General features: G+C 38.4%; 1 protein-coding gene across 1 annotated transcript in view; it reads right to left on the reverse strand.

The window, feature by feature from the left end:
• Positions 1-2,276: 2,276 nt before the first annotated feature.
• Positions 2,277-23,221, reverse strand: part of PECT1 (phosphorylethanolamine cytidylyltransferase 1) — a 64,642-nt gene continuing 43,697 nt past the window's right edge. Inside the window, exons 6-9 of the mRNA XM_010280597.2 lie at positions 16,223-16,343; positions 5,035-5,100; positions 4,777-4,899; positions 2,277-2,863 (exon numbers count right to left, since the gene is read on the reverse strand). Coding sequence (XP_010278899.1) covers positions 2,792-2,863; positions 4,777-4,899; positions 5,035-5,100; positions 16,223-16,343 — 382 coding nt within the window. The 3' untranslated portion in view covers positions 2,277-2,791. The remainder of the gene's footprint in view (positions 2,864-4,776; positions 4,900-5,034; positions 5,101-16,222; positions 16,344-23,221) is intronic.

Genomic DNA, 23,221 nt, shown 5'->3' on the forward strand with positions numbered 1-23,221 from the left:
AAATGGTCTGACCGCCAGGGTTAACGATGGTTCAAAAACATTGGTTAAACACTTGATTTATTAACATAGAAATAATTTACTTTTTTAATGTCATTTTTATTAATTTTATAATATTGAAAATGAAGTTTTAAGTTGTTATTAAAAAAGAACTTATCGATGTCAGTATGATCAGGTCAAATTGAGTCAATCCCAATATTGGAAATTTGAACTGTTCCCCGTCTATGATTTCTTGCCAATTATTATCGATTTGAGACTGGTATACCCTATGTCGAACCAAAACCCAACTCATTGGCAGCCCTACCTCTAGGCAAGAAGGGACAACCAAGGAACTGAGGGCCATTGTTCAGAGCCAGTCAGGGTGATCATGGGCTAATCCATTTTGCACCCCTAACATTGGCCACCCCTCCACCAGGAATTTGGGGGTAAAATGAAGAAAAAATTAATCTTATTGCATAGCCAATAGTCAAGGCAAAATGTGATTCAAAACTGAAATTTTTAAAGCAATATCTATTATGTCACAAGAACTTTGACCAATCAAAACCCACTGTGAATTTTGATGACCACCGGCTGATTAATTACCACTTTTGTGATATTTGTCGATTGGATATCATTTTTCAAGATTTCAGGCATTTCCAGTATCATAATCTGACTATTCTTAATAATCTCATTCCTGTCACCAGAAACCAAGCAATGCAAGTTCTAAGAAGATGAATGTTTTAGTCGTCCGGACCAGAGATTTTGGTCCAATCATAATAGTTTTACGCTTCAACAAAACACAGAGATCTGTAGATGAAGAGATGGAGAAAGCAAAACAAATTGAAACAACGAAAAGATATCATCTGCAAATGCTTCCCATTTCTGCAGTTCTTTCTTTTCCGCAAATTCCAAGTGGGAGTAGAATTAAAGTTAGACTCGATAATGGTTGAAGCTGCAATAAGTAGAGCCTACTAAAGTCCCTATTCCATGAGAATAAACAAAGAAAACAGAAGAAAGAGAGACTATATAGCATATAAGTAGCAGCATAATGTTTCACTGTTGTCTGTAGCTATGAGCTGAAATGGTGTTTCTGCAAATAGGGAAGGTTTAAACATGGTTTTAGAAAATGACTCATTCCGTTACAGAACTGTTCTGGCCATCAGTTTCCGAGTCAATGGTTCAACCATCTGGTTCGAATGGACGACCCATTCTGACAAAAAAAAAGACCAAAAATCGCTGAATGAGTCAAGGATTCGACCATCCGGGTCAACAGGTCATTGACTGATTCAACAGTTTTTAGGCAGGGGCCGGATTTGGGGTAAAAAAGAACTGATTGCCTAGACGGTTCCCAGGCCAAACGGTCCAACCATCCGGGTCAACAATGGTTCGAAAACCACGGGTTTAAGTCAACCTGAACTTTGGTCTTTTTCTTTACCCGACCCCATAGATTTGAATCAGCTTTTTGAGGTATTTCAGTAAATTTTCTTCCCAATTGTTATGGACTTGTGGGCAAAAGTGAGATTTTAAAAAACCTGGTGTTATGACAAGATTTTAAGTAAAAAGTTTTAAAGTGTTGCCTTTGCACATTTATTTGAACTTTGAATGGCAAAAGGATATATATACAGGGGTTAAAGCATAAGGGAGGACTAAGTAATTAAATTCATGGTGACTTGTTAATTTATTTTGTGATTACTGGCTAATTGTAACCATATTTTAATTAAACCCTTTTTTTCGTATTATAATTTTATTGAATCTCAGTTAAATTTCTAAAATCCCAAACACATTTCGAGTTCCGAAGGTATAACAAAGTCCTTTAATTTGAATTTTGAAATGAAATCTCTGCACATGTACCCCCTATTACAAGTTACAAACTGAATTTGTTTTATTTAATGAAAATTGGTAAATGACAAATTGCAACTTATTATTTTCCTAAATGAAGATTGATTTATACTTAAGACGTACAAGGTTCCAGCCAAAGTGTTACTAGTCTCGCTCTCAAAAGTTCCAATGAATTCACTGTGTAAAATTTTTTAAATCAGGACAGACATTAGCAAAAAATTGAATTGTTTTTGCTGTGATAATAGTGTTTTTTGTTTGGAGAAATCTATGATACCGGAAAGGCATGGTACCACCAGAAAAGGCTGGAAAACACCCAGTGAACTTTGACTAATACTACTCGATTGGTCACCTCTTTTATAATACCAGTTGATTGGATGTAAGCTTTTCCTATATAATATCTTTATGGTATCATAGTCAAACCATTTGTTTAGCAAAAGAAAACCACCATGATGCCCCATTGATTCACATGACAATAAAACTAAAGCTTATAAGATTAATTCTACGATGCCAATCTAAAAAATGTTCCAACGTCCCAAAATCTTCCTAAAGATACATATCAAAAAAATGGAGAAAATATGGAGACGCGGGATCAAACCCAGTGGAACTGCAGCCTCTCCGTGGTAAGGTCATCGGTTCACACGTGCACCCTGCTCTGTTCCCAGTCCTGAATCCTTGTAAGCTGTAATGTGTATTATGTAATAATACAGGTGAAGATAATGTGTATTAACCCTACAGTTAATGGAAAATGGCCGGGAGCACATGCTAGAGACGGAAAGGGTGAAGGGAGAATAGAAATAATATATTGCCTCCTTAAAACATTCTCGCATGTCAGCTTGTAAAGGTATAACCCAATACAGGTGAAGATATCCTCTTAATTTGGTCGCACAATGATGTCATTACGGCCACCTTCATCGAGAAATGACGAAAGAACTTGTAGGCCCAAAAAATTAGTACAATCTATCCATGGATTTTAAAATCAGTCACCAGCCACATACGTCTTATCTTCATAATACCTCCTCTCACTTTCTGCCTTCTTCTCATTACGTTTCTGCACTCAAAACCAAAAGAATACAGTGCAAATATGTATATGAGGTACAAAGCAAATATAGGCTTCGATCTTTCCAAAAAGGGTGCACCCATAAATTTCAAGTATACATGTGCACAGGGGTGTCTTACTTTCCAAAACATCATTTTTTACCTACTCACTAGGAGCATTGTGTTTTCGTCTAATAATTTTAACTATATATCTAATAATTTTAACAATACAAAACTTATATATTTAAAACTGACCTGAAAATGTGCCAAAGATAAGTGTGATAAACAAGAATTATTTTAGTAGTAATTAATTATGGAAATGAAATATAAAATGTAAATCCACTCAAGAAAGAAATCATTTTTTCTTTTAAGCCAAATGGGTCAAGTGGTCAAACCATGATGTACACCAAGCTTTGATTATTTATCATTGTTCCATGGGTTTTCATAAGGGTACTAAAATAATCATGGTTATTTGAAAATGCCCCGTGCATAGCACGTATACATTTACTAGTTTATTATTAAGTGGCAGTAGACTTCAACAAGAAGAGAAAGATAGAATGCATATAGGGGACTAGGAGGAGCAAGCCCAAACATTGCAATCAAATACAACAGTATTCCCCATCTCCCCACAATAGATACAGCTGAAATAGGTTCTTTCTTGTCAAGATGGACAACATTATTACACGGATACTGATGCTTTCTTATGAACATCGACATCAAAGTAGGGTTAATCAGTTGTTGGCCCAGAATATAATCTTTTTTCTATTCGAAGCAGAATGGACTATGAAACTGGATTTTTATGCTCCAGGAGCTTGTCTTTCTGTTTTTAACCTAAACCTTAACTCTCTTCCACTACTTTGATGTGATATTGCATCAAATACTTCGAAATCTAGTGTAAATACTGCATCCAAAACATATCTAGTCATCTCTTTTGCATTTCTTTTCTGCTACTGCATTCCTTTCTTCTTGTCTAATTTTCTTCCCTTCTACATGTTTGCTATTGATTGGAGTTGTTCTACTTAATAGAAGCCAAACAACTTTATTGATTTTGTCTATCTCCAACCTCTAACAAAATTTCTTCCGCCCTTCTGTTAACTTTTATTGAGTTCTATTAAAACCCTAGACTAGAAGCTTCCTTTTAGAAACCCCAAACATCTCATCAAACCACTCTCCATACACTATCTACTCCTTTTTTGCAGCTGGGTCACAATTGTTGTGCCTAAAGTCAGAAATATATATGGGTTTAAGGTGCTGCAATGTTAATTAAATCTCCTCACTTGTCTTGGGCTCAAAACTGATTGAAAGTTAGGGGATTGCAAGCCCATTAGCAAGTTTGGTTCATCATAGACTGAACTGAACCATTCTTAGGCCCATTAAAATGTCATAAATGTGATTTCTATGTTTAAGTGAATGGTGGAATGTGAATCTTCCACATGACCAGTATTTGGCTATATTAAAGACTTTTGCGACTTTCTACTTGTCATGGATGGATTCAAATCATCTCCATGAAGTTTCAGATCATTGGATGATCTCCCTTGAATAAATGAGTCCATTTGTTTCCTCTCTCAAGAGGGATCCCTGTGCTACAACTTTACCTGCATGGACCAATTGGAAATCTGACTTTATGAAAGTCATGGGAGTCACTTTGGTTAACCTTGATCTGACTTTAGGACTGCAAACTATGTTTCCTCCTAAATTAAACAAGTGCATGAGATAGAGATTAAATTTAAGGAAATCTCTAAGGCCTTCTGTCACTGGTGCAAAGGTTAGAAGCATAGTTGTTAAGGCGCCCCGTGGAATTTGAAAGTAATCTAAATATCGCTAACCCTCCAATTCTATAAAAAAATTAGAAATTTCAGAATTAATTACCATAGAATGAAAACATAGAAAAATAATGAAAACATAGAAAAAGCCTGATGAGGAAACCTGATATGCCTCATGATTTGATACTATCCTTCTTATTATTGTAGTAGTTGTGATATCCAAAGGGCTTTCTAATAATCGAAAGATACCCATGCTGATGGGAACATCATATGGGTTGCATTTTCCCTGCAATACAATCAATGATAACCAGTCTTTATCAAAAGAAACTTGGTATTTCACATTAGTAGTTAAATTTTATATCAACATCAAAGGCATAGAAAAAGGAAAAAGAACAAAGAAGGCAACTCATATCTTATTTACCTTTTGATAATCATTATTCTCTGCAACTGTTCCATGCACAACCAATGAGATGTTAAAGGTTGTAATCTGCAGCCATTATCGTCCCAAATGAGATAAAACAATACACGTATAAAACAATGAAATGCCGCCTTTGTTGTGATTCAAAACAATACTTGATAATAAAAATTCAAAGCAATTGATACTAATAATAAGGAATCAGCATTATCAGAATTAAGACAGAATGTAGTCTATGCAATATCAGTGGTATGTAGCAAAATTTCCCCGAAATTTCACTAGAAGGCAATACAAAATGCTCTAAGAATCTTTTTTTTGCACAATATCTCTGATACATTGGCAATATATCAGCAATAGTTCAAACCTCATTGATGTACCATCTGATTAATATTTAAAATTTTAGAATATCTCCAAAACTTTGTTTTTTTAAAGATGGATATATGTATTAAAGGGAGCAGGAGGGACCCTCTGAAAAAAATATACAACAAGAAAGACTGCTATTGAAACCAGCTGGGAAGCAATGGTGATGATGTCCAAAGCTTTGGCAACGGTGATGATGCTCATGTCTGTTGCGTGCGAGATAGGGGCAAATCTGCGGAGGAACTTGAATCCGTGACATTAAAAGAAAACAGAAGTACGCCGTCTTTGGACTTTATTCCTATTATGAAAGATATTTTGTTTAATGTTTCCGGTGAGATCCATAAAGAAGAGAATGGTTTGGAGGAGAGGGAGAAGGATTTGAGGGAGGTCGTTGCTGCCAAAGTAGGTGGAGATCGTGGTGTTGGTGATTAAAGCAGTGGAAACTCAGTCCGAGGGCACTGAAGCTGATCACCGGTTATTTGAGGAGGTAGTGATCAGGAGGGTAGGGGTGGATTTGAGTAGGAGATAGATAAGAAAGAGTTAACTGTGGCTGAATCAATGAATCCCAAAAATAAACTCACGGAGCTAACGGAGTAAAAATATTCACATACAGTTCATGTTACCAAAGTTTTTTCTAGGTTGAAACTTGGATTGGTAGGGGATGGCCCTACAAAGAACTACAAGAGGGTGTATAAGAGGAGGTGCAGTAAGACTACTACATCGTAAACGAAGCAATGGATGACGAGGATTCTCTGGCTGCACCTAATCCGGGTATGCAATTGGGGACTACGCAGAATAAAGAAGCAATAGAGGGTGAAGTTGATTCTACTGCAAAAGTGCAAAAGACCTTGATAAAAGCCTGAAGAGAAGGTGAAGAAATCTGGAAGTACTACTGAGGAAGCGGCTAAAAAATACGTAAGGATTGGCAAAAGCCAGGGCCTGTTCTTCTGGGTGGTAAGGAATTCGTCAGGAAAGCTTTTGAAGTGTTTGAGAGGAAGAAGAGGTGTTTTGAATGGGATGATCAGGGTCCTACTTCCACCAGGTTGGATTCATTTTAGTTCATGTTGCAGGTGATCATTTGTGAAGTTGTCTGTGGAGATGGTTCTAGAGGAGTTAGTTTCTTTTTGTTTCTTTTCAACAGGTTTTTTTTGCAGTTTGTTGTTGCTGTCATGTAGGCCTGTAAATGTAATGAATTCAAATTGAATCAGACTAAATTCAAATTTGAATTCAATTGTAAAAGTAGATGTGATTCAAAACTAATAAAATCAGTAGAATAATATTTCAGAATAAAGTAAAAGAAATCAGAGAAGGAGACAGAAAGAAGAAGGAAGAAGATTGGAGAAGAAAGGAGGAGTTCGAATATCTCCTCTTTCTCTTACTCTTATCTTTTATAAAACATACTTAAGTTACATAAATTACAAGGAGGCCCTTAAGTAGGTGTCCACATCAGCACTAAACTTAGGAAAACATAAAAAGAACTAAAGGCCCATAAAGAAAAGGCCCAATAAGAAAACATAACATGAAAGAACTAATAAGAAAGACACTAATGGTTTAGGAGCCCATTCAGTCCACTCTCTCTGCATCCCCCTCAAGCTGAGGATAGATATCCATCATGCCCAGCTTGCTTATATAATGAACCAGCTTTCCTTTAGGAACACCTTTTGTCAAAACATCAGCCAACTGTTCTTCAGAAGAAACAAATGGTAGACAAACTTCTCCTGAGGCAACTCTCTCTCGTATAAAATGCCTGTCAACCTCAATGTATTTAGTTCTGTCATGTTGAATAGGATTCTGTGCAATGTTGTTAGTAGCTTGGTTGTCACAATATAACATCATTGGCTTCTCACAGTCTATACCCAATTCATCTAAAAGTGATCTCAACTATAGAAGTTCATAAACTCCATGTGCCATGGCCTTGTATTTCACTTCAGTTAAAGATCTTGCCACTACAAACTGCTTCTTACTCCACGATACAATGTTCCCTGCTACCATAGCATAGTAACCTGAAGTAGACCTCCTATCATCAATGCATCCGGCCCAGTCAGCATCAATGACCTTTCCCCGGAGTCCCTATTAGATAGCATAGAACTCTCTCAGCAGCTGCTGGGAGAATGCATAAACCGGTTGATTACACTAACTGCATAGGAGATAAATGGCCGAGTCATGCAAAGGTAAAGTAACTTCCCAACCAGTCTCTGGAACACCCCTTATCAGGCAACAATTCACCTTCAGTCGTTGACAACTTATGATTTAAATCGATAGGAGTAGAAGCAGGTCGAGCCCCCAATTTCCCAGTCTCTGCAAGGAGATCAAGAACATACTTCCGTTGAGAAATGAAGATACCATCCTTAGATTTGGCAACTTCAATTCCCAAGAAATATATGAGTTCTCCGAAGTCTTTAATTTCAAACTCAGTGTTAACAAAACTCTTGAGATGAACAACTTCCTGAGTATCACTTCCTGTAACCACAGTATCATCAACATGGACAATTAGGAGGGTCACTAAGGAATCTCTCCTCTTAACAAACAAAGTATGATCCGACTGAATTCGTGTGTATCCAAAAGCAACAAGAGCAGCCCGAAATCTGTAAAACCAGTCTCTAAGAGACTGCTTAAGGCCATAAAGAGACTTCTTCAGTTTACAGACCTTTCCTTGCATCTCCTTCCCATACACCCCTGGAGGTAAAGACATATAGACTTCTTCATTTAGGTCTCCGTTCAAAAAGGCATTCTTTACATCAAACTGATGAAGAGGCCAGTCAAAAGAAGTAGCTAAAGATAGCAAAACCTGAACTGAAGTTATCTTGGCTACTGGGGCAAAAGTTTCTAAGTAGCCAATACCATGTATCTGAGTATATTCTTCAGCAACCAAACGGGCCTTATTGAAAGAGATGGGAGATCCATCATATGGATGGCCGAACCCTACAGGAAGGTTGAGCGAAATTTCAAAAATTTCTTTACTCCCATCCAAGAATCCTATTCACAATTTAGAAAACTGCATTTTCAAGGTTTGATCTTAGAACCAAACCGGACCAAATCTAAAACCAAAATAAGGGAGGGATATACCTGATACGGAATCCACGCAAGAATGCTCCTCCCAACGTAGGTGTTCACGCCCAAATAGTGTACCAAATCCTCTCTCCACTGAAGATGACATAGCTTAGGATGAGGCAGGATCAGCAGGTAGTTCTTCACCAAGAACTGTGAGCACAACTTATAAATTGTTTCTTTTGGCAAGAGACAATATCAAGATCAAATCTTGATCCAATCTAAGAACTGGAGATCACACAGGGTAGGGCGGCAAGAACAGAAGGCAAGATCAGTCTAACTGAGTTGTCTTCTCTCTGTATTAAGTGAGTGTATCTTCAAGGTTCGCCCAACTCTCTTATTTATAGCAAAGAGACAACTTCTTAATCTCATTAGGAGTTTCCTGATCCAAATCTTTATTTGGATCTGGACTCTTTAAGTGATAAGGATAATTCCTTATCTTATCTGTATATAAAGATTAGCCTTCCTAATCAAATTAGGAGTTCCTTTGATCCAAATCTTTATTTGGATCTGGACTCTTTAAGTGATAAGGATAATCCCTTATCTTACCTGCTGATCCAAATCCTAGAAGCGCACCTATTCAATTAATCTAAGTAACCCAGTTCGAAATGGGCTTTTAGGCCCATTAAGCTTTCATGCTTACTTCCACTTTAATGTTGGCTAGCTTGGCTCTCTTTGTATGGCGTGGGACCCTATCATTGATCTACACACCAGCCACATAGGTTCAACCTAGCCTTTGTTACAAGGCCTGGCCGAATTCACTACTGAATAGAGTGAACCCCTGAGTCCATCACTATGGGCTCATAATGGGCCCAACATTTACACTAAATAGTCATTGGGTCCAACCATCTTATGAAGGCCCAAGGACTGTGGGCAGATGCAAGAATAGCCCATCAGGTATAATCCTCAATGGTCTTACACTTAACCTCTCAGCCCATAATGATCAAACACTGCCCGACAAGAGAGGACCTCTCCCTCGGCTACAAGGTGCAATGTTGCATTCTCTACACACATGGATCCCGGAAATTAAAACCTTTTGCAAACATTTTGAAACCATAATATATATGTATATCTCCATATAAATATATTTTGCAAAAAACAAATTTCAACGGTTGAAATCAACTGCCGACAGTTTTGGTTTCCACCAGAGAGAGTGCATCCCCGATCATTCACTTTGTCCAACAAAGGGGCTGATCCTGTCACTATGATCACCCACTCAGATGAATTCTCGAACTATCCCAACATACCCAGGTTTTGACCTCCTCTAAGGATCTCACTGATTGGCATATCAAAGATAGCCCAATCCGACACCTAGTGAAGTATCATAATCGAGTCTAGGGGTCAGGTGTAACATTCCAATTTTGCCATCTATCTCAAAGGTCCAGGGCAATACTGGAATTCTGGTCCGGTTCAGGGTTTTAAGAAAACCCACACTACATGTACCGTAAGTCTCACCCTAGCAGCTGAGACAAGCCACCCCAACCAACTTGGTGGTACATCAATGTCAGCCTTGGCAGGATAAATCTCCCCAGATCTATCCAACGGCTGTGAAGATTCTAAACTAACACGAGCCTCATATGTGTTCAGTTTGAGGGTATTGCACAGAAACACACCATAATAACATGAATCAAATATGTACTTTATTCATTTACAATAAATGTCGTAATGTACATCATGTTGATTGGAGCTAAGGGCATACACTGTCTAACACTTGTATCTCTCAACAGTACCATCAGAATGATACTTAATTGTGAACACCCACTTACAGCCAACCGGTTCCTTTCCCTCAGAAAAATACACAATTTCCCAAGTATTGTTCTTATGCAAAGCATCTAGTTCAGTCATCATAGCATCTCTCCACTTTGGTTTGGACAAGGCATTTGGGACAGACTGGGGAGTTACATGTGTGGAAACAGAGGCAAGGGAGGAATAATAGGAAGGGGAAAAAAGGTTGTAGAACAGGTGTTTGGAAATACAATGACTTGTGCATTTCTGTTTGCCTTTGCGAAGGGCAATAGAGAGATCAAGGTCAGGGAAGGTATCCGAAGTGGTAGAAGACGACTGACCTATTATGTCAATAGTGATGGGAGGAGCAAGAGGCACATCTTAAGGCGTGGAAACAACTTGCATGTCTTTGAGTCTTTGTCTCTGTTACCACCTCTAGATAATAGGATGAGAAAGAAAAGAAGGGGGATGAGTAGGAGGGGGAGTAAGGATAGATGACTCAACTAGAGTAGACTCTATGGAAGATTCAATAGGAATTGGAAGAGGAATAGATGGTGACAATGCAAACAACTCGTCTGAATGCTCCCCCTCAAGAGAAGTACCAAAGAAAGGGACTGACTCTGCAAATGTGACATCTCTAGAAACAAAGCGAGTGCCACGAACTGGATCAAAACAACAATATCCCTTCTGTGTGGAGGCATATCCCAAAAAGACACACTTGTGTGCTTTAGGCTCAAACTTATGTCTTTGATGACTGTGAATATGGACATAGCAAGTGCACCCAAACGCCCGGAGAGGAAGAGAAAACAGATTTTCATTTGGAAAAAGCAAGCTAAAGGGAGTTTTAAACCCCAAAACCCAAGAAGGCATTTGGTTTATCAAGTATATAGCTGTAAGAATAGCATCACCCCAAAATTTAACAGGAAAATGGGAAGCAAAAAGAAGGCTCATCGCAACCTCAACCACATGTCTGTTTTTCCTTTCTGCCACTCCATTTTGTTGAGTGTAGGAACAGAAACTCTAATGAATAACTCCAAAGGTATCAAAGTAGGAGGAGAGACTCTTCTCAAAATATTCCTTTGCATTATCAGATCGGAATATTTTGATCCGAGTGTTAAACTGAGTAAGAATAAGTTAATAAAACTTTTGTACCATATTTGGTACATCATCCCGGGATTTCAGAAGGTAAATCCATGTATAATGAGAGAAATCATCAATGAAAAGAATGAAATATTTGTAGTCCCCCATAGCAGGTAAATGATATGACCCCCACACATCAGAGTGTACAATATGGAAAGGAGAAACAGATCTTTTATTACTCACTAAAAAAGATTGTCTACAATGTTTAGCAAGTTCACATGACTCACAATGAAAACTCAATAGGGATATTCCCTTAAACATTTCTAGAAACAAATGACTCAAAGCTGAAAAAGTCAAGTGACCAAATCTAAAATGACATATCATGACTCTATTAACTGACTCTGATAAAACAAACTCCAAAGCAACTCGACTAGGTAATCCAGGACTTTGATCAGAGACATCCAGCAAGTATATCCCATTCGCCTCATGGCCACTCCCAATCGTCCTCTGAGACTTCAGGTCCTGAAAAACACAATAAGTAGGAAAGAAAGTTATGCTGCAGTTCAATGATTTGCTTAAACTACTAACAGATAATAGGTTAGTGCTAAGTTTGGGAACATGAAGGACAGAGGATAAAACAAGTGAATCAGAGGCTTTAATATTCCCCTTGCCAGATATGGGAGCAAGAGACCCATTGGCAAGAGAAATCTTCTCTCTACCCGAGAGGAGCTGGTATGAGCAAAAGAGGTTGGGTAGGCTAGTCATATGATCTGATGCACCATAATTTATAATCCAAGGAATTCTACGATTACCTGAGACTATAGCATGATTTGCAAACGCACGAATACCTGAATGGGCAAAAGCGGATGTAGAGGGGGTGCCTGAGGAGGAAGATGCAACAATAGACCCCAAGTGATTTATCAATTTCCCATATCTCTCAAATTCTGCCTTCACTGTTGCCAATTGTTCCACAACAGATTTTTCTTCACATTCAAACATTGTGGCAACATTTGCATTCTTGGATTTTCCAAACTGACCACCCTTCTTAGAGATGTTGTTCCGAAACCTCTCAGGAAGAAGATCTGGATGAAGCTTCTAACAAGAATCCTTAGTATGTTTCGGCTTCTTGCAGTATTCACATATCACTTCCTCTTTCTCATTCAGCCCCTTTAGTTTTATTCCAGCATGTGCAAAATGTTCTGGAGGAGGTGGGGTCCGTAACTGTACGTGTTGCCTGCACTCTTCACTACTCACCATAGAGTATGCCTGTGCAAGTGACACATCAACATTGGCCAAGATATTCTACCTTGTAATATCAAATTCAGGATTGAGTCCTATAAGGAACTCAAACACCCTGTTTCTTTCCACAAATTTCCTGAAAATTTCAGCATCTTTGGTGCTTTCCCATGCAAATGTTTCCATAACATCCAATTCCTCCCATAGTGACTTCAACATCGAATAATAGACAGCCACACTCTTCTCCCCCTGTCTTAAATTCTTCACATCACTCTTTAATTTGTAGGCCCTTGCAACATTTAATTTCTGAGAATATGTCTCTGTCACACTATCCCAAATCTCCTTGGCTGAAGTCATCCACAGATAGTGTTGACTTACATGGGGCTGCATAGAATTTACCAATCACCCAATAACTGTGTAGTTATCCTGCATCCATTTCTCATATGTAGGGTCCGACTCATCCGGCATCGCCTTACTACCCGTTAGAAACCCTAGTTTACCTCTACCACTGACATGGATCTTAATGGATTGTGCCCATGCAAGGTAATTTGTTCCATCAAGTTTAATTGTAGTCACTCCTGTAAAAAAGTAATCTACGGGACCAACCCCAACACTAGGATTTGCTTCACCTCACTTCTAGATTGTTCCATCAATCAAACAAAAATCAAAAAACAATGTTTTTAACCTTTATAGACCTAACTAAGGTCAATCAAGCACTCAAAAGCCCCAAAACTAGGGTTTCACTGTACCCGGCCTCCAGGGAGAAAGAGAGAAGAGGTAGTCGCTCAAACCAAAGCTATCAAACGACTTCCAACTGCAACTGCCCACTTTTGGAGATAAAAAGGAACCCTCCAAGCCTTGAGCGCCGCACCCAAACAGCCTCTTCAACCCGTAACTGGAAATTCTCTAATCGGCTAGGGTTTTAGGAAAAAAATTGCAGTCCCACTTTCTTGGCAATCTTTGACCAGATTCCGACTCTCCAAACCCTCTACCAACTAAGCAAACAAGATCTCTGAATAATCAGCAATTTATCTCTCCATACACCTTTCGATTAGAAAAAAGATGTATGGGAAAAAAAAAGGAAAGGGAAGAGAGACCTGCTCTGATACCAAGATGTGATTCAAAACTAATAAAATCAATAGAATATTTCAAAATAAAGTAAAAGAAATCAGAGGAGACAGTAAGAAGGAGGAAGATTGGAGAAGAAAGGAGAAAAAAAGGAGGAATTCAAATATCTCTTCTTTCCCCTACTCTTATCTTTTATAAAACAAACTTTAAGTTACATAAATTACAAGGAGGCCCTTAAGTAGGCGTCCACATCAGCACTAAACTTAGATAAACATAAAAAGAACTAAAGGCAAATAATAAGAAAACATAACATGAAAGAACTAATAAGAAAGACACTAATAGGCTAGGGCCCATTCGGCCCAGTCTCTCTACAAAAGTGATGATTCGAGTTCGATTAAATATTCGACGGATGTGAAAAGTTACCAAATGAAGAACAACAAACGAAAAAAGAAAGAAAACAAAACACCTAAAAAAACTGAAGCAAAGCGAAGAACAATAAATGAAAAAAAAAAAGAAAGTAAAACACCTAGAAAATCTAAAGCAAGCAACTACGTCTCTAGTCACAATAACAAATCCCTTTACTACCAGTAACATGCATAAAGAGAACATAGTGAAAGCAAGAGAGAGAAAGAACAGAGGGAGAATGAAGGGAGAGCAAGAGAGATAGAAAGAGGGGTCGTTCATCAAAAGAGAAACAAGGAGAAGAACATTGGGAAGATGCAATAGGGAACTTGAAAACCCCAAACATTTAGCTGATTTTTCTGCAACAACGCCTCTAGCTACTAAAGTCCGCATCTCTCATGTGAACACCTTCATACCATAGAGAGACAGAGGGGAATGGGGGAGAACTAGGGCAAATGACATGGAGTAGCAGAGATAGGGAAGATGAGATGAACAGTAGTGAGGGATTACCCACTCACCGCTATTGGTAAATGGAAAAGTAGAACTGAGTGGTCTTGTCACTCAGATGATAATCAAGTGTTTTTGTATTTTGTAAGAGATATGTAATTAAATGTCAGAAAGCATTACAAGGGGATATGATAAAAATATATTATATAATATTATATTTATATTTATAATATAATCAAATTTGAATATTTATCAAATCGAATCAACTTACATTCGAATTCGATTAGATTAATTAATTGGTAGGAAATGAATATTCAAATTCGACCATTTTTACTATTTGAATCATCCAAATTCGATTCAATTACATCGAATCTCGAATTCGAAATCGGATTTTCGGATACCATTGACACCCCTACTGGTGTTTTAGTTAGTCTTCTCTTCTCTCGGGTATCTTATCACCTTTGTTTGTATTCTCTTTTTATTTTAATGAAATTTTTTAGCTTATTCTTAAAAAAAAAACAAAGTTTCCAAAAGCGTTTTTTTATTGTTTCTTTTCGATAGGGTTTTTTTTGCAGTTTGTTGTTGTTATCATTAAAGCTGTGTTTCAATTAGTCTTCTCTTCTCTCAGGTGATATCTTATCACCTCCCTTCTGTATTCTCTTTTTATTTTAATAAACTTTTTTAGCTTATTCTTCAAAAAAAAGAGTTTCCAAAAACACCCACATGAAATGAAGAGATGGCAGACTGACTCCTCTTCTTCTTTACACAGGTAATACATGCTGGTCATACTGAATCCTCTGCTCTTCAAGATATCCACTGTCAAGACACAGTCCAACCAGCCAAGAGAAAGCTTCCACCCTGGGAGGAATTGGGTTACCCCACACCCCTTCAATTTGCTTAAAGATCCATTAACTCCTGGCAAAGTGCTGAGTAACAAGATTTAACAGAGAACTTTCCATTAGAGCATTCCTTCCACCATAACTCATCCCTTGATTGGGTTGAGACCTTCACACTTTCCAACTTTCACCAAAGTGCTATACACTTCAAGTTCCCTGTCAAGAAGTAGCCTCCTGAGCCTTAGGATCCAAAACAGATCGGCATTCTTTCATAACAGCTTAGGATAGTCACCCCTGGTTCAGACATCCTATACAGTCTGAAAATCTCCCGATTGCTCCACTTGCATTGGTTGCCCCTTGAAGTTTTCAGCTCTTATCTCCAAGACAAGGCTGGCTCTTCAAAACTGTGATATTTTGTTAAAATCATCAATTTTTAAAATCTTTTCCTAAAAGAACAAAATGGGGATTCAATGATTGGATAATTCATATACTATTTGAAATGATTCACTTTCTAAGTCCTTGTAATTCAAAAGAGAGAAAAAAAGACATAACTACAAAAGAGGGTTCTCAATCTAATCAAAACATATAACAAAAAAAAGGAAGTCAAGATGGCAAGTAAATGACATACATAAAGAAGAGAAGATGGCTAAAAGACTAAAATGGAGACAAAGAAAGGTTCCCATTTAAGTGTCTTAATTTTCTCTTATTTGATAATACATTATTCTTTGCTATGTTTTTCAGCTTTAAATGTGCAATTATTCTTTTCCTATATTTTATCAATTCCTAGAATTATAGCTACCACATTAGCATAGCTCAATTTTGCATGTGTCATGAAGATACATAAGTGGACTTTTGTATGGTAAACAAATGTTCATATTTTGTTTATCCAAAAAGAATTGAAAGTAAGGAAGTAATATCAATATCTTTTTCGACAAATAAAAGAATGATTAAGCACATACACTCTAAAAATTTTATGAGGCAGAAAAACTCACCATGTCTTTTGACACCTCCCAAGGTGCACCGATTATAACCTCATCTACATATCGGCAAGCTAGAACGCTCAAGCTTCTCTCATGAAGATTCATGATAGGGCGATGTGTCCCTCTATTAGCACTGCAAGAAACATTGCACATAAATGAAGAAATATTAATTTTCTCAAAAAAACTGAGCATAACACTTTACAATCATATAATACATACAAATGGGAAAATGCAAACTTCCCATCAATAGACTAGAGGGAAATGAAGAAAAAATGGCCAAAAACACTTGAGTTCGGGACTGCCTAGTAGCACAGCATCAAATATAACAAAGAATTAGGATGGCTGGAGAGGAGAAATGTCTAAATGCCTATAAGCACCATGCCTAATTGATGCCCAATATACCCTGTAATACTTATTTTTTATCGGCGATAGAAATAAAAAATGATTAATTAGGAGAGGAAAAATTACAACTTTTAGGTACGCTCAGCTACCCCCACCCCCCAAGTCAAACTTAAAAATAAAAACAGAAAAAAAAATATCTTTTATTAACTTTACAAATGAGCCCAAAAACACTTCTTTCTGTTTACCCATTGCTTTGCTAAGTGATTTGCTAGACTGTTAGCCCAGGTCCATTGAAATACCAACTGCACATCCCTTGAGAGTCTCCTAAACCTTTTGATTCTATTTCAGAAGCACCATGGAATCTTTTCATTTTATTTCAGCCAGCTTATGATTACTTTTGAGTCTCCTTCAATTATCAACTTCCTTACCCCTATCTCTACAGCTTTTTGTACTCTGAAAACCACTGCCTTCAATTCAGCTTTTGTTGAGTCCCCTACCCCAAGCAGCGCTGAAAACAAGCTCAATATTACTCCTCCTTCATCCCTCATCACCCCTCCTTTCCAGAAGGACTCAGATTGCCAAACCTGAAGGCAAATTTCGGTAAAAATTGTATAGTATGAATCAATATGGAGGATGATAGGGTAAGGACATAATGCGAAGGCATTGGGATGTTTGGTATTTGAATGGCCAATCAAATATTTAGCACTTCCCTTAGGTGGTAATGCCAAACTAGCCAGGTTTTGGAATCCTGATGTTGAAAAGGTCTCCAAGAGATTACCTCTCCCCTTGCTTTCTTGAATCTGTTTTTATTTTTTAATAAAAGTTCAGTTATTGATAAATAAAAAAAAAATCTCCAATAGATTAGAAGCCTAGAATAAGAATTACATCACTTTGGGGGAAGGAATCATGTTAATAAAATGAACCCTAGCAAATTTACCTATATAATACACCATGTTTTAGAATACTTGCACTTATTGCTAGAAGACCAAAGAAAACAATGAGGGATTTCTTGTGGGATTCAGGTGATGCCAAGAGAACACTTGATAAACTAGAGGCTGGTAAGTTAAAAGCATTGATGGTATCCATTAAAAGCATAGTACCATTAAAAACATAGTACCAAGACAACACTTGGGAAATGGTTGTGGAGATTCCCCAGATACTCAAACAAATTGTGGCATAGTACCATTAAAAGCATTGATGGTATCCAAAGATGGTTTCTTCACAGTCCATACCATACTCTTGATTATATCCCTGGGCAACTAAACGTGCCTTGTATCAATCAAGAGATCCATCAAATTTTGGCTTAATGTTGTAAACCCAACGACTCCCAACAATGGATGCATCTGGAGGAACAGGCACAAGGTTCCAAGTGTCATTCTCATGTAAAGCATGAACCTCTACATCCATGGATTCCTTTCAATGAGGGCTACTATTAGCTTCCTAGTAGGAGCGAGGAATATCTGTAGAGGACAGGACAACAGACAAAGAGCTATGGTTTAAACGAAAACCATAGCAATTAGGAGGTCTAGATATACGAGTAGAACGACGAAGAGGAACAAAAGGAAGAGTGTCTAAAATAGTGGTATTACTTACAGGAGCAGTGGTAAGATGATGATCTGAACTGGGAGGAAGGAGAGTCACAGGCATAGGGGCTGGAGCACGTAACCGCTTGCGAGAGAAGACGAGAAGGTCCTTCTCAGCAGAAAGAGGTGGAGCATCCTGTGAATCAAAGTTTGGAAAAACAAAAACATACGGTGCAAACAGTCTAGCAATTCTAGCAAAAAAGGAAATGTGCTCAAGGAAAACAACATTACGTGATATACGAATGTAACGAATAAAGGGATCATAACAAAGAAATCCTTTGTGATCAAATTGTAACCCACAAAGGCACACATGACAAATTGTGCAGACAAATTAGAACGTTCACGAGAGGGAAGACGAACAAAGCACACATCCAAAAATATGAAGCATAGATAAATCTGGAGAACGACCAAACAACTTCTAAAAGGGAAACGTATTACCAAGAACAGAGGAAGGAATATAGTTGATAAAAAGCACAGCTGTATTGGCTGCCTCTACCCAAAAAGAAGGTGGAGTATGGGACTCCTACAATAATGTCCTCACAACACTAAGGATATGTCCATTATTGCACTTGGCCACACCATTCTGCTGAGGAGTATCTGGACAATTTCGTTTCGTTATACTTGTATTCCATGATTCTTCACATAGGATAAAAAATCTCCATCAGTGTATTCTCCCCCTGAATCCAAACAGAGAATACGCATTTGTGATTGAAACCAAGGCCATACCATAGCATGAAACAACTTAAATGTTGGGAACACCTAAGACTTGTGGCAGAGAAAGTACATCCATGTGTACCCGGTACAATCATTAATGAATGACACAAAATATTTGTATCCAAGTTGAGAAATGACAGATGCAATCCAAATATCACTATATATAAGCTTGAAGGGAGAGGTGGCATGTTCAGATATGTGAGGAAATGGTAAAGTACGACCTTACTTAGGCAACAGGAAACACAAGATATATCAAAGTTGTGTAAGGAAGGAACTCTATTGTTAATAAGACCTGAATCAAACAAAAATTTCAATTTTTCAGCATGTATATGACCCAAACGTTTATGCCATAAGTCCCAACCATTATTTCTATGACTCAGAAAGGAACTAGAAGTGAAGGAACTGAAATAAGCCGATAATGTTGCTGTTTGAGACTTCTCGAACTCCAATGCAAACAAACGGCCCAACTTGCACCCCTTCCCTTTCACCTTCCCAATGTTCCGGTCCCGAATCAAACATCCATCCTGAGAAAAGATGAGAATGTTACCTGCATCAACTAATTAGCCAACATAAATCAAATTTGTAGTGAGATTTGGAACAAGAAGGGTCTTGGTAAGAGGGAAAGATGCAGTGGGTGAAAGCTTAAGAGACAGATCACTACTACCAATGATGCTTAACTTTTCACCATTGGCAGTAACAATATGTTTGTGATGGTTTCAATAAGGTTACTTGGTCGGTTAGGGTAGGCTCCTATTATGTGGTTGGTAGCTCCAAAGTCAATGATCCAAATATTTAAAGGAGAAGCACAATAACCATTTCAGCAAGAAAACAACAGTCCAGGCACAAGGATATCAAAGAAAACCAAATTCAGCAATCAAGAACTCAAGTTGATAGTCCAAGAAAAATTAAAGGCAAGTTTTAAGACTGTCGAGTCTAAAGTCTTTCAAATATGAATCAGAAGTTTAAATCAAACAAATAGGAAGCAAGAAAACCCTAGGACGACACCAGATTTAGGGTTATAGGTTGATCGATTCAGCCGATTAAGAGAAAACTGTGATTTACCAACACATCAAGCGTCTTTTCTAAGAACAATGAGGTATCTTGTGTTGATCGAAATAGTCCTTAGAAATCTCCAAACCAGAAACTGAGTGTTGAGTTAAGAAGAGCTTGAGAGAACCCTTCAATCTAGAGAGAAAATCCCGACTCGCAAGCTGATGTAGAAGGCCTGAAGTCCAAAGATGTTGCAATCCAAAAAGGAACTGTACAGTGTTTCCACCCCAAGAAGAATATCAGAACTCCTTCGAAAACGTCACCAAATCAGATGTTTGTAGATAGAATAGATCAGGTCTAGGCAACACCAGATCTGAAGTCCAAAGCCGTTGCAGTCCAAAAAAGGAAACTGTACTGTGTTGCTGCCCCAAGACGAAGATCAGAACTCCTTCGAAAACTTCACCAAACCAGATGTTGTTTGTAGGGAGAATAGATCAGGTCTAGGCGACACCAGATCTGAAGTTTGGCCTCAAACTGAACACTCTTGGCTTCTAGTGAGGTTCAAGAGAGAGAGAAAATAGATCAGAGAGCAACCTGCTTCGATACAATGTCAACATGCTTGGCTTAATAGAGAAAAGAACAAGAATAATCTTAGAGGTGTCAAGAATGATCAACCCCCACCTCAAAGAGTCTCTTATATATTAAAAGATGTACACAATTACAAGAATGCCCATATAGAGCTGAAAGAGAAAAGAAGAATAAGATGTATAAGTAATATACAACAGGGACTATACTAATAAAATACATCAAGTTACAGAGTCTCCACAGCTAGAAGACTGATGGGGTGATCTGGGCCATTGAAGAGGGAGGAGCAGATCAAGAAGGCACGAGGGAAGAAGGTGATCTAGGTCATTCATGTCCCCACCCGAATTTTTGAATAGTAGTGGAAAAACCCCAACGGGCACAGAGTTGGCCCCACACGAATCTTCTGACATGAGAAAGGGAAGAGATGATGGGTGACCGAGCCCACCTGCAAACTCTAGTGAGGAGGTAGCATGGGGGACTAGGAAGTGGGCCAGCTGTGGGGGAACCAGTCAACGGTCCGGACTGGTTAGACTGGGGTCTAGTAAAGGTGGCTCTCGAAAAAAGGAAATGAGGGAAGACCGGATGGGAAATAGAAAAGAAGAAGATAGAGTGCAAGGCAAAACAAGGGGCACGAGAAAAGAAGTTACTGACAAAAGGTGAAACAAGAGGTACAACCACTTGCAATGGTCATGGCGGAGGGGAGGGAAAAATGGATAAACAACGAGCAAAGTGTACATCAACCAACGTTAGAAGAGGGAGTGGAAGTCTCAAGTTGGGTTTTTTCAAAGCTCCTAGGCATAGGAAATTTTCTAGGGGTGTCAATGAAGGGACTCAAAGAGTGACAAAAGAAGTACCTGGAAGAAATTGAAAGAAAAGTTTTAGAGGGAGAAGAACGAAGAAACTCTTTAGATTGCCTTGGGATCTAGAGAGAGAGGGTTGGAAGTGCAAGTAGAGGTCAGAAATCGGGAAAGGAGCGGTGAAAAAGGTGGAAGGTTGTTGAGAGGGTTAACTGTAAATAGAAGTTATAGGTTTTGGTGTACAGATGGAGTCGCTCAAGTTAGTATCGTGGAATACAAGGGGGTTGAATTCAGGCCGTAGGAAGGTGGTTGCAAATGCTATTTTAAAGAAATGGAAATCCAAATGCTTTGTGTCTGTAGAAAACGAATATGGAAAAAATGAATCAAGCAGTGGTGAGAAGCATATGGGGGGAACAAATTTGTGATTGGGTGACCTTACCAGCTCAAGGATCTTGGCGGGGGGATCTTGGCGGTGTGGGACACTAAGATGGCATTAGTGAAGGATAAAATTGTAGGGCAGTTCTCGATCTCTTTGCTTCTCCAGTCACAGGATAGAGATTGGGAATGGGTCTTGACTGTGGTTTATGGTTCAAATGAGGAGGGTATGAGACATTTGTTTTGGGAAGAATTGGACGAGACAAGGGGAAAATGGAGTCATCCTTGGGTTATAGGTAGGGATTTTAATACAATCAGGTTTTCTTATGAGAAGAAGGGGCGGAGGGGAATGAGGGGTTTTGCAGAATTCAAGGAGATGGGAGCTGATAGACTTACCTTTGTTGGGGTCAACAGAGTCGGAGGATTTCTTCCCAAATCTGACCTTGGAGGCACTTCCAAGACCTGTTTCAGATCATGCACCAGTAATGTTGGACTGTGGTGGTAATAAGAGGACACTCACCATTCAGATTTGAGCATTCGTGGTTTGAGGAACCAGGATTCCTGGATTTGGTAGCTGAGTGGTGGGCTGGTTGTTATTTTGAAGGCACAACAAGCCACATTTTCAGCAAAAAATTAAAGGGGTTAAAACAGAATATTAAAGAGTGGAGCAGAGAGATATTCCAAGAAAATTGATAGGAAAGAGGAAAGTAGAAATATTTGCAGAGAGAAAAGAGTAAGAATGGACATGGCAAAAAGGGAGTATGACAAACTAGCATATAAAGAGGAAATTAAGTGGAGGCAGAGGTCAAGATGTTTATGGCTGCAAAAGGGGGTTAGCAACACAAAGTTCTTCCATAAAATGGCTAGTGCAAGAAGGAGAGAGAACACAATAAAAAACTGGAAGTGCAAGGAGTAGATATAGAGGAGGAAAGACAGATTAAAGCCCACACAGTGAAGTTCTACAAAATCTGTACAAAGAAAATTGGAAGCATAGACCTCTGTTAGAAGGTCTACAGTTGGAATCCCTTTCAACCGAGCAATCTACTGATCTGGAAAAGCTGTTTATGGACGAAGTAGTGTAGGAAGTGATAAAAGGGTTTGAGAGTGATGAAACAACGGGTCCAGATGGGTTCACAATGTTGTTTTACAAGAAATGTGGGGAAATTGTGAAGATAGATGTGATGAATGTTTCAAAAGAATTTCATGAAAGGGATACTCTAGAAAGAAGCCTAAAGCACACATTCATCACCTTAGTTCCAAAAAAGAAGGGGGTAGTGAGGTTGACTGATTTTAGACCAATTAGCCTAATTAGTAGCATCTACAAGGTATTGACTAAAGTGTAAGCTAATAAAATGGTTAAGGTGATGTCAAATCTGATTGCATAATCTCATGGGGCATTTATAGGGGACCAGTTGCTAGTGGATAGGATTCTTATTGCAAATGAGTTAATAGATTCAAGGAGGAAAAGTGAAAGAGCGGGTCTGCTGTGCAAGGTGGATATGGAGAAGGCATATGATCACGTGAAGTGGAACTTTCTAGACTATATGCTGAAAAGGTTTAATTTCGGAAAAAAACGGAGAAAGTGGATAAAAGTGTGCATATCTTCTCCATCTTTCTCAGTTATG

The sequence above is a fragment of the Nelumbo nucifera genome, chromosome 5 (assembly GCF_055504915.1).
Source record: "Nelumbo nucifera cultivar China Antique chromosome 5, China Antique-T2T, whole genome shotgun sequence".
Classification (NCBI taxonomy): Eukaryota; Viridiplantae; Streptophyta; class Magnoliopsida; order Proteales; family Nelumbonaceae; genus Nelumbo; species Nelumbo nucifera.